At 36.4% G+C, this 12,530-nt stretch overlaps 1 protein-coding gene across 2 annotated transcripts in view; it reads right to left on the minus strand.

Moving 5' to 3' along the window:
* The window catches only part of ME1 (malic enzyme 1), a 153,891-nt gene that overhangs the window by 89,018 nt on the left and 52,343 nt on the right, over positions 1–12,530 (minus strand). For both annotated transcript variants that reach the window (XM_068183962.1, XM_068183964.1), the window contains exon 4: positions 617–692. In XM_068183962.1, the coding sequence (XP_068040063.1) occupies positions 617–692 (76 nt within the window). The remainder of the gene's footprint in view (positions 1–616; positions 693–12,530) is intronic.

Consider the following 12,530-nt stretch of genomic DNA (forward strand, 5'->3'; position numbering starts at 1 on the left):
AAAACTGTCTATGCTAATAAGAAAGACTTTTCATAATAAAGGAGAGAAGTGCTCAGTATGGCAAAGAGCTGACAACAAAATAATTTTCTTGTCATACTCTGTAGTGAGCCATTTTTGCTGGAAATTTAAGATTTTTTTTAAGAGAGATTATGAAGCACTGTAACTGGAGAACTATTAACTCAAACTCCAGAATGGGGTTGCCAAGAGATCACGTCGGGTCTCTACCCTTGGTGATACTCAAAACTCAAAGGCTGGACATAGCCCTGAGTAAACTGTACTGGCTGACCTCGTTTGAGCAGGAGGATGGCCTAGATGAATGCCTTCCTACCTCAACCATTCTTTAATTTCCTGAAATGCAGAAAAAGCATTTGGTTTTTTTTTTTTAACATAATATTCAATGTAATTGACCAATTAATCAGCAAAGGACACCTACAGCTAAAAAACTAAGTGTTTAAATGCCTCAAATTTTGGCTGTAACAGCATTCGTTCTATTGAAAAAATGAATTAAGAAATCACCAAAATCTAAACTAATACAAGGCTTATAAAAATATCTTAATTAATTCATCTTGGGTACAAAACAGTATCAGCTTTGTTATGCAATTAAAACTGTACTTACCTTGATGATATTTTCTGGCCAGGATTTAAGCATTGTAGCAATGTGACCCCGGTCATGGATAGAAATAAAAAGACCTCTGCAAATAAAAATATACTTATCATATAAACAGGTAATGAAATAATTATAAATCAATGTAATATAAATAAAGTATTACCTAATCAAATCATACATTAAATCTATGCAAATGTGTTCCCAACATACATAAATTCAGTTCAATTATAAGAGCTTAATTTTGTATGAATAAGTAAACTAATCATCTGTATTTAGAAGTCAGAGTAACTCAGCAAAGATTTACTGAGCAGAGAGAACCTATAAGAGCTCTTTCTGAAACCAACTCACTCAGCACTTGATCTGTTCAAGTGTGTTCATTAGTTGTCCCTGATCACAAAATGAGTTCCTCTCATGACAGCGGTCACTACTGCCCCAGCAGTCCTAACATTTACAGACAAGAATAGGCCAAAGCTTTAAGCTATGAACAAAACCTGAAATAAACCAGATATTATCATTACATAAAATAAATCAGGAGCATTCAGTGCTGCTGCTCACAGTGCATATGCTTGGAAAAGTCTCCCTATTTCATTAGACTGCCATTTTGTGTCCATTTAGAGTTCGTTTAATTCCATTTCTTATCTACTTTTTTCATGTGAGCTAGCACAAAAATGCCATCTCTCAAAACCCATGAATGCACTTAAATGCAATCTCTCAAAATGCACAAAGGAAACATCAATTAAAATGCCCATGCCAAAAATGCCTTCTTGTAATTACATTTTGCATTACTAAGTATAAGGCATCATCTTCTAGAATTATTCTAAAGCATTTCCTGTTGCCTATTTTAAAAATTTAAAGCTAAACTTAGAAAAAATTATTGAAAAAATATCTGAAATCTAAGTCTACCAGAATATGACCTCATATTCATACAAGTGGGTCTTATAGGTCTAAATAAAACTAATAAATCAGGAAAATCCTTATCAGATTTGACTGCATATATACCAAGTCAAGCAAAAAAATCTCCTGCAGCGTTAAATGTATACTAATAAAGACAGCAAAATTAGTTCAAATATTATATTTAATCTCATATGTTTAAATATTTCAAACACATTAGATGATATGTTTTTATATAAATTATCATGTGACATATTTTTATATTGAATTTTGTATTTAATATTTAAGTGTCTTCTTTCCCTCTTTGATGTCAAAAATATGCAACTGAAATTCTTTATTATTTAGGACAAAAAGCAATGTAAACCAAACTGTGATTAACAAAAGTATTTCATTTTACACATTTTCCCCTAAAACCAGAAATTCTCTCATAATGGCATTTCTAATTCATTCTCCTTTTGTGTCCACTTCCCATGCACAGAACTAACAGACCAGGCTGCATATTAATGTATCTCAGTTGTTTCTTAATAACTAACATCCGTCAGCAAATTAATTTCTCCATCCCTGTGGAGGTAACAGGTCTTCAGGGACAGGAGGGTTAATTTTACCACACTTTGGAAAAGTCCTGGTATTTACTGCACACAAGCATATCTATTTATGAGCCAGCTACCTAAAAAAGATGTTCCTTAACAATGAAATCCATAAAACAGCAAAGAAAAATACATGATGCTTCCTTTCTGATATATTGTACCGTGCATCATTTCATAAAACAGCCTGTAAACTGTTAAATCATAAAACACATCTTATCAAAATTGCTAGCCTCAAGAGACAGCTGTGACAGATGAGTGTGTGAAAGCAAGCACAGAGTGCTGGAAGAAAGCGATCTTGTGGGATCACTCCTCTCCTTGTCTCCATTCTCCAATTAACACCAACTTAATAGATTTGTGTTAAATGAAGCAAGATTTTGTATTGATTTTCTAAAGAGTCAGAGCCCAGCCCAGTGTGCCTAAATGCCCTCTTCCTTGCAAGCTAGGGAGAGAGGTCACCATGGAATAAATTCCCCAGCAGAGGAAAATAAAGGCAGGGTGGCTGCTCCAGAAGGAATTTTGTTAGAACATTTGTAAAGACATTTGAATATGTATTGAGAGCGTATTTCAGAAATCTGTTCAAGCAGGATCAGATTCAAGCTACAAAGGAAAATAGAAGCTGAAATGTAAATAGTGATGTCAAAAGCATTTCACTCCTCTCTTTTTCCCTTTTCCTCCATTATCTCGGTAGTTTAGTAAGACATTTTTGGATACACTGGCCTGACCAAGAAGATGCTCTTAAATTTAAGGGAACAGAATAAGAGAGAAGATTTTTTAAATTCTTTTATCTGGATCTCTTTTCATTATCTTTCATTTCTTTAACTAAACACTTTTCTTCTGTAAGGTACTCTCTGCAAGTAGGTACACCAGGTTGGTAAGAGGAACCCTGACTTGCAAAGGTGTCAGACACAAGAATACTCAGCCAGTACTACTGGGACTGAATTCACTGGCAATTCTACCCGCAGATAGCCATCAAAAGGGAGCACTACATGGGTTTTTTTTTTTTTCTTTTCTATGAGGTCATGCTATAGCCAGGGAAAGTACCAATGGCATGAGTTTAAGTGGGATAGGGCTGAGAAGCTGAAAAGGTAGCCAGCAATCTGGCTACCTAGCAGACATTATAGTTATTTTGGGGCTGTCATAGCACAGCTACAAGAAGAATGAAGCATGAGGCAAGGTCAATGATTTAAACTGTATTCAGTTCTAAATGGATTTCAATCTGGAAATATGACTGAATTATCCATTTCAGTAAAATGTTAATGATAAAAATAAGCACTGTCATGCCAGTGATGCACACCCTGCTCTGCTGGACGAGGAAGAGATGGCCTGCAGGATGTACATCCGTCTGACAAAGCACTTCAGGATGGGGCTGCTAAAGCAGATGGACAAGTAATACACATAATCACATGGAGAAAGAAACAAGACACAGGGAAAATATTATGGGGAAGAATATGCTGCTTGTTTTTCAGCGTGCACATACTCACATTTCTAAGAAAAGCAACTCATGGGGAAGCAAGATTAAGTTCTCTTGCACACACTTTCAGAGCAGTCCAGGTTGGCAAGCTCACTGGAAAAGCAACTGTAGTTTTTAGAGCACAGTGTGGTCCTTTCTATTTTTTGGTATCTCGGTTATACATACTATCTTTTCTTGCAAGGCAAGAAGGCCAATCACCAGAACTGCAAGTTAAAACTGTTCTGAAGCTTGCAGCCTTAGATCAGTCTTACAATTAATGTGTTCATTTTGAACACGGTGCAGTACAGATTGTCTTGCCTAAACACATATGACAGAACTTGCCTGTGCACATATGCAGAAGTCTTCATCTAGAACCAGTTTGCCCCAGTGAACCCTCAGCTCAGCACTGGCTGATACCAGCCCAGGCAAAGTAAGCATTGCTAGTGACACCCACTTCAGCTAGCCAGAAAATGTATGAAACTACAGCAGAGGAATAATTAGGCAAAGAAGTAACTATGCCTCCTTTCTTCTCATCACACCAGCTGAAAGACTGAAGAGTAAGGGGGGAGCCCACATGAAGACGTCAAGATCCACTCAACAAAGAGTGGATCTATTTTGGGTCACTGAGCTCACTACATGTAGCAAATTTTACCAGTTATGTGGAGGTCATTCTACAGCACATGATTTGGGTCTGTTTTATTAAAATTCCCATCTATGAGAACAAAGTCAACAGAATTAAATGGAGCATTTGTTTATTATGCTTCGAGGAAGCAATGATCTACCAGCCATGTATTTGTCTATTTTCTATTAAAGAACAGTTTAGGAAAATGTGTCATTGTAACACAATAATCCTTTCTTTCCTCTTCTTATAACAACAGGAGGCAATCTTAACATGTCTCTGAAAATGCCAAACATGTTTAATGAAAAGAAGTTCAGACTTTTCTCACAACCCTACATATTCAAGACTGTTATTTGAATTATGAACTGTACATAGAGTTACAGTAGAGGTGACTTCACTTCCCCAGGCAGCCTAAACCAACAAGCTTAATAATAATAACAAAAAAAAATTTTAAAAATCTCAGGGGCAAGACAAAGTTTATTTCTGAGCCTAGAATCTTCCAAACTTCTGCACTTGGCAAGAAAGAGGCAAACTACTTCCCTGGTCCCCGTTGAAATTCCCTCCTATTTTTAAAATCATAAAAAGCGATACAATACAAACTTTGTACTAGGAACTAAGAGTACCTATATCCTCCCCAAAGAACATTCTGATCTTTTTTCACCACATTTCCAATTGTGACTGTTTAATGTGGTCTCATTTCTTCATATAAACATCCTCAAAGTTTTCATTACATCTTACCATAGCAGGTTCCTTTGCATTGCAAGACCACTGAGGCCTAATAAATACAAGAGATGGGCTGATTTAAGAAATGCAGCTGTTGTCAGCTTTGTTTATTTTCTTCACCTTTCCCTTTGTACAGGGATGAATTTCATTACTTTGCAATACACAGGTATGTTTTTCAATATATAAAATAGTTGATAGCAGCTGAAATAGCAGCTGCTACTGACTGTCAGCCTGAATTCATCAGTGTTAAAGAAACCTGGGCTTTACATTTTCTAGATGTGGCACACTCAAATCATAGTTAAACAGAAAAATTTGCAAGAAGCAATATAAAGACTAAATCAAAAACAAAAATAGGACAGGAGCATTAAGAGAACAGTAGGTACCGCTAAAACCTCTGAAAGTGTGGGGCTATACATGAGCAACATGTAGTTCATAAAAAAAGTAAATTCTAGCAGCGTATAAATGACAATGAGGGTAAGATGCTAATCCTGAAAAGACATATAAGTTTATAAATATTATATGTTATTTCATGCTGAGCATTTGGTCTTGCAAATGACTACTGATTACAAAATTTATTTTGTAGAAGACATCAAACACTCTGAAAGACAGAAGCTAACATGCCAACTCCACTTTGCTATACATAAAACAATAATGAAAGCCTCATATATTTTTATAGTGACTTAAATGCCCAATTTGGCATAAGAGTATAGGGAACTGATTAAAATACAGAAAAACACAGTCTTCATAATCCCTGCAAATGGGAAATGCTTATGTCAAGGCATCTGAACTGTCTATCTTCAGCTACAGGAGCAAACCATTTTAAAACCAGCATTTAGTTTTATTTCCAGAATCTCTTCTGATAAACACTGTTTCGTGACAGTCTTTATCCAGTGTTGGCAGCCTCTGTAGCCTTCTTTCACATGCCCAAGTCCATCAAAGCTGCTCATCAATCCCTGTTAGTGAGTGTCGTGCTCCAATAGTCATTACAGTTAAAAATAACATCTACAGAGAAGAGAGAAGTACATTTGGACCACTTACAGAACTGTACAGTATCCAATGTGAATTAGCCTTTAGAACAGGAAAATGATAAAGTTAACCTGAAGAAGAGCAGCTGTAAGCCTGGCATTTGAAAATATGACCTCAGGGGAATGAGGTTTCATAAAAGAAAGGATAAGGTTTGGGAAAAAAAAGGTACATAACTCTAGTGGCACAAAGATTCAGATGCTGGGAAAATATTTTAGTACAAATGTTAAAACATTATTTAAAAATAAATTATAATTATAAAAAAATTAAAAATACAACTGGGGTAGATAGCTACTTAAGATTATAATTTTTCTGATGCAAGCCCCAGCAAGTTGCAGTGCTCTGGATGATTCCAGAAGTGAATCCAGTATCCACACTACACTCAAGCCTGCCCAAGATCTTCAGCTAGAGTCCATGGCTCTGCCTTGTTTTTTGACAAATGACAATGGGCACTGTGTACTTCAAAGATACTCATCCAGGTGGCACTCAGAAGAGCTGGTTCAAACAACCCCACAGGTTCCAGGAACTTCCACATAAAACTGCTTCTGCCCACATCTTGGGTTTACTCAGAAAACTGATTTCAGGTCTCAGTACATTCCCTCTTCGACCTCATGTGGAATTAGGGAAGCAGGGAACCAGGGGCTGCTATTCCACAATTTGCAACATAGTGAGTTATGTAACTTGCTGTAACAGTCCTGATAGACCTGTGGGCAGGGGCCAGGTCACAGAGACATTGCCTCATCTGCCCTTCTGCACCTGAAACAGGCTCCAGAGCTTGCATACATTTTCTAAATTGTAACACAACAGAGCAGCTGACAGTGAAAAAATAATTACAAGCTGCCCATAGCAGTATAGACTGAAGGCAAATGACAAAGGAACAGAGGAAAAAACCTGCATCAGTCCTGTCTTACTACTTTTCTCCAAAAGGTCTGGACTTTTTCAGCCCCTTGAGATTCTTGCTACCAAAGCATGTAATCTCTACATTATGAGAGATTGAGCGTACACAGATTTTTGCAAAAAGTAACTTTTTTTCTTGAAACATTTTGCTTTTACTCCGTAAAATGTCCATCAGATAGGCTCCAGTAGTGGACAAAGAAATCAAGGCTTTGGTACAGTAAAAAGCAACCCAATGAAGTAATTCCTCAACTGCTCTCATTCAACCCCAAAAAAATTACATGGTAAAAATAATCAGAGTAACAGCATTACAAGCCTTATACTGGAAAACTTTAAAACCAATTTTACATGGTACCAAGAATAATTATAGCTTGACACTTCACTAATAATCAAAAAATCTCTAGTTAATTTTGGAAACCATCATGTTCACCTCAAACTATATTAAAAATACTTCATAGTAAAAACATCATGGACTTCGTCATTGCAGATGTTTTGCATTACTCATATAAAATACTCTTTACTAATATCTAACTATACTCTAGATACCTAACAATGTTTGTCATTTACTGCCTCACCTCCTCTACTTGCACAGAGGTCTTACTTTTGTGGTCTGAATGTCCAAAGTAATGATGCATCCTCTTCATACAGAAAAAGACTAAATCAAATAATGTTTTTATAGTCACTTCTTAAAACATGAATTTATTGATTTTACTATATTCCTAAAGCATCACTAATCTAGACAATCAGCTTTTGGTTCCTTAACCACAGAGCAGCTATTCAATGGGATGTGTTTGTTTGCAAAGGAAAAGGTAGACTCTGCAAAATACTATGGTTTAAGCATCAGAGCTCTTTTGCTCCAGAAGCTACTTAAATTCCTCTGACAGTTACTCAATAAATAACTTAATTACTTACACTCTAATGGGCACAAATAGAAGTATTTGAAGACTGTGAATGAGAGAACAGTTTACCAGAGCCAGACCCATTCATTTTTAAGACAAAAAATAACCTACTACTCTGTTTCAATAGCTATCATGTTTGTATTATTTTATGCTAATGTTAACTGCGTAGAAAACCATCAACAAAAAACATCAACCACGTTATCTACTAGGAATCTTGCAATGCTAGTGATGCTTTTCTAAAAACCCCAACTTTTAAATGCTACTTAAATGTGAAATACTTAAACAAGTGAGATCATTGTCCTTCTATTTATTTCAACAACTTGCGATGGCTTGGCTCATTGGAACATGGAAAATTTCCCTTATTTAGACAATAACATCCTTTAATTCGTTAACTGACCTTTAAATCACCACAATTTGCTCTCAGCAACTAACAACCAGGACAAAAGTGAAGACTTACTAAAAAATGCTTCTTCCTATGGCATGTCCTACCCAGCTTCAAAGAAAGTCACTTCTGAAATGAGACACTATCTTCCATTTGTAGAGCTGACTCTTAACTGCTGAAAATGAACACTCTGTAAAAGTACAAATCTCCCTTTACCATTTGCACATTTTAAAAAATGCAAACAACCTGATGAGCAGCACTATTTCTGTATTTACTTCCTGTTAAACTTACAGCATGAATGAATGTATGAGACGGACCAAATTTTTAGTACTGTGTTCAATAACAACTTTTAACAAGGGAGAAACACCTGCAGGTCCAACTCTATCTCAGACAGAGAAACTGAGAAGCAGCATGATTATTCTTAAGATTTATGTAATCTGATGTTAACAAAGTTCCAATACACCAGGTTGTTTTCTGAAATTCACTCACAGAAGAAGTATTAATATTTTTTTCAGAAAAACCCAGGACATACCTATATTACCTATACAAAGTGGTTTTAATCACAGGAATTGAATATATTTAAGGAAAAATAATGATTTTCTGATTCAAAAATTACTAGAAACATTTATCATAAAATTTGAGAAAATAATTATAATAGATGGAACCCCAAGGAAACATTTTGGGCATTAAACATCTTCAATATATCTGGCCAATGTGCTAAAAATTTACCTCATCCATCAGAGGCAAATAGCCTTATACTATTCCTCCTTTTAAAAATTAAGTCATGATCCCATGTAAAGACTTTCATTTCATGAAGTCGGGATCAACATTTTGGGAAAAAACATGGCATGCAACGATCCCAGATAACACAATCTAATATTGCTGGTCTTCACTACACACGTACAGGAAACAAAGGACAGTATGGGAATGGACCTAGCGAGGAGTCAGAGCCAGTCCTATGGGGTGATGGAGTACTCAAATAGCATCATCTAGCAGTCACAACAGAAGTGTTTCTGAAACGTCACTGGGGAGCTTCCAGCCTCTCCAAGGGAATCAAAGGCTTGAGTCCAGTGTCAGAATGCACACAAGCTTTTCTGAGGACATTGCCTTTGGAAGCCTACATGCCATATTTTATGTGTTCTTTCAAAGATGGCATTTGTTTCACTGTAAGACTGAATGAACAAACCATTCATCAAATGACTGACATTACAACCACCCTGAAGAAGAATTCAGTTTCAATGCATGAACTGGAGCATAGCTACATTCTACGTTAAATGGCAAAGTAAAAGCAGAAATAGGCACACTGCTTGCAGAATAAGGCAAAATGGCAATCTTTTTCAATACACTATTTTCTTGAGAATGACATACACTCATGTTCATATACTATTTATTCATGAAAAAATAACACATGATTAATTGAACAGAAAACAAACCACGTTCCATGCTTTCATTGCCAGAGATAAATATCTACAAGCCATATTTAAGAAGCTCCTTTTGGATGACCAAGGGAAACTCTCAGACATACTGTTGCCTAAAACTGGCTGTATGAATAACCTGACCCTCAACACACAGTGCAGCAAACATGTACATTCATATGTGCTTAGAATAAATCTAAAGAACACAAAGAGAAAAGTTAAAAGCAACCAAAAATACCCTCTGATACAACAAAGTTGTCATAATATTGTGAACTTTTGAAATGGAAATGTGCTGCTGTGTCTCTGTAAGCTACATTACAGCTTCATCTCAGGAATAGGAAGCTTTTCCTTTACGTGGAAAATTCCACCAGAATGCCGAAAACAATAGTTAATTTCAGTATACTAGAGTACTAAAATGAAGTTGTGAGAGCCCCTAAACTCCTTTTCCTTAAGACTGAAGAAAAATTTGTGTTAAAAGCAGTCACTTTGGAAATTAAGAAGCAAAAATGAGAACTGGCTTTTGACCATTTTTTTGCCAAAAGCATGGGTTCTCATTCAGTACAAACTGAAGTTTGCTTTTCTTTTTTATATTTCTCAGTAAATGTTTCCCTTATTTCTGTCAGCTGATTTAAGCCTTCCATATCACTAACTGCCTTCAGCTGGAAGTCCTTGCTTTCCTTACAAGAACAACTTGTTTAGTTTGGTTTATGCACAACCATCTATTTGATCTATGCTCCTAGCAGACCCTTACCCACCATTTTCCAAAAGATAGCGGATTTCCTACACGTGGTTTAATCACCTAATACTCATTAGCCAAAAGGCAGAACTGACAGTACCATCACTTAATTCAAAGATGTCAGATGCCTCACAAACCTTTCTCTACCCAGCTGCAAATTACATGATGTTACTTCTACTCTACAATAGATTCGTAATGCTATTATGTCCTAATCTTTTTCATTTTAAGTTTATTATAAGTAACACCGATGACACTTTTCATTCAGCTGTGCCCATAAGAAAACAATTTTATGCAGCTGCAAAACTTCGCTAAAAAAGAACAGAAGTGCCTTGCAAGAAATAAAAGGGTCCACTTCTATCCCAAAACATTTTTTTCTTGTCTTTTTCAGAAGACTCCTATGCATATGGCACTCCCAAATGTAGTATGTAAAAAGCTCCAGGACCAAAAATATCTAGCCATAAATAAAGAGAAACACAAGATACATTACAACACACAATCATCCCATTTGTTATGCTCTTAAAGGCTGAAAATATTTCTGCCTTGTCTTCACTTTAGATTTTTCATTTTAAGACTTGACTATCTATTTAGAAAGCTTGTAGATAGAGACAGGAAACTATGATGTTAGAATAGTCAAGCTACTGCAAAGTTGCAGTGATTTTATTAGGGTTTTTTCTTCCTCTTTCGGACTTTACCAAATACAGTCACAGGAATAAAGGTAGGGGTTTTTTTTAAAGCTACTAAATATCTTGTATTGGAAATGCAACAATGAGACAATGTTGGACTGAGTAACAAGAATATTTCAAACAGAGAAGCTGCTGAATGTGTAAGCAGGGGATTTGGGCGGTGCCAAAGGACGTGCAACAAATGTACAGAAAATGGGAGCTGGAGAAACTCCAGTGTAAGCACACCCCTAAAGGAAAACATCCTCTGAACATGGGCTGGGATATATACAGAATGAGCTAATAAAGCAGTGTAATGCTTCTAAATCACTGGCATCTCATCTGAATACTACCGGTACCTTGTTTTGCAGTGTCAGATGATAACATTGGGAATTATTGGGGACGTGGACTCTTTGCATAGGACACCTTAGGGTTCCTCTATCTCTAAGAAGGTCTTAATATTAAAACAAAACAAAACCCTGCACTAGATGTTTATCAGTCAACTATAACAGTTCTCTGCTACAAGCTCATGTTACCAATGCAAAAATCCCTACTGCTAGTGATACCTAATTGTAAACACATGCAGCAACACCATTTATTTTTTATCCAACTGATATCTGGAAGCAAGCTCTTTCCCTTCCACAGCATAGCCCTAGGAAGGGAGAAAGATACCCACACATTTTTCTTAGTACTTCCCAAGCAATGAGTTGCAAGGTGTTTGTTTTCTGTTGCAGTTGTCTTTGTTCACGTGGCACAAGCTGTTACTGTCTGGGTTGTCCTAAATGAGCACTAGAATGGTGCAGAATTCCAGTCCATGGAGATGGATACAATACGCAAACTACTGTCAAGAGCAAGCTACAACTTCAGGGCTGCCCCAGAGCCACTCAAGGCAAAAGGGAGGCAACTGTACCTATCATTCTGTACAAAAGGAAGGATGGAGTAATGTCATTTGCAGACACTGCATGGGATTTGATAGGCTGTCCTTGAAAAGGTATTGAACTAAGGAAAGTTAAAGTTCTCTTATTGAAAGGAGGTGACCCTTAAGGTTTGTTTTGGAAGTCAAATGATGTTGACAATTAGGAACCTCAAAATCTATCAGGTTTACAGTGGCTGTTTCACAAGGGGAAAATTTTAGTAGATAAATATTGCTTGTATAGAGTTAGAGCTAATAAATAGACCTCTCCTGTACTGTATGACGTGATACCTTAGTGTTGCCAGTGGAATCTTTGGCCAAGTAAAGGTGTGAAATCTAAATAAAATCTCTGCCCTTAAAATACATTTCATTAAGGAATATACTGCTTTGGGAAATTGGGGAGCTTTTAACCAGAAGGCAGTGTTGCAGGCTGGCATAGAGTCAAAATCTCCCTAAAACTTCAGGAAAATAGAAAGACATTGAAGAGTAACATGTTTATATATTGATACAAGTTGTAGTTGCTGAAATGAAACTGTAACATGCCAAAATAATACCTTTATTGTAAAATGCAGATACATAGTTTATTTGTTGCAAAGGTTATAGCCTACCTTTTTTGTGGTATTGGCACTAGAAAGAAAAGATTAGTCAGAGTAAAGACATTTCACTTGCAATCATGTACTTTTTGTCCAGTGTTCTGCACGTAGATCCACAAGATGACTGTTTCAGCAAAGG

This window comes from Anomalospiza imberbis, chromosome 3 (genome assembly GCF_031753505.1).
Source record: "Anomalospiza imberbis isolate Cuckoo-Finch-1a 21T00152 chromosome 3, ASM3175350v1, whole genome shotgun sequence".
NCBI lineage: Eukaryota > Metazoa > Chordata > Aves > Passeriformes > Viduidae > Anomalospiza > Anomalospiza imberbis.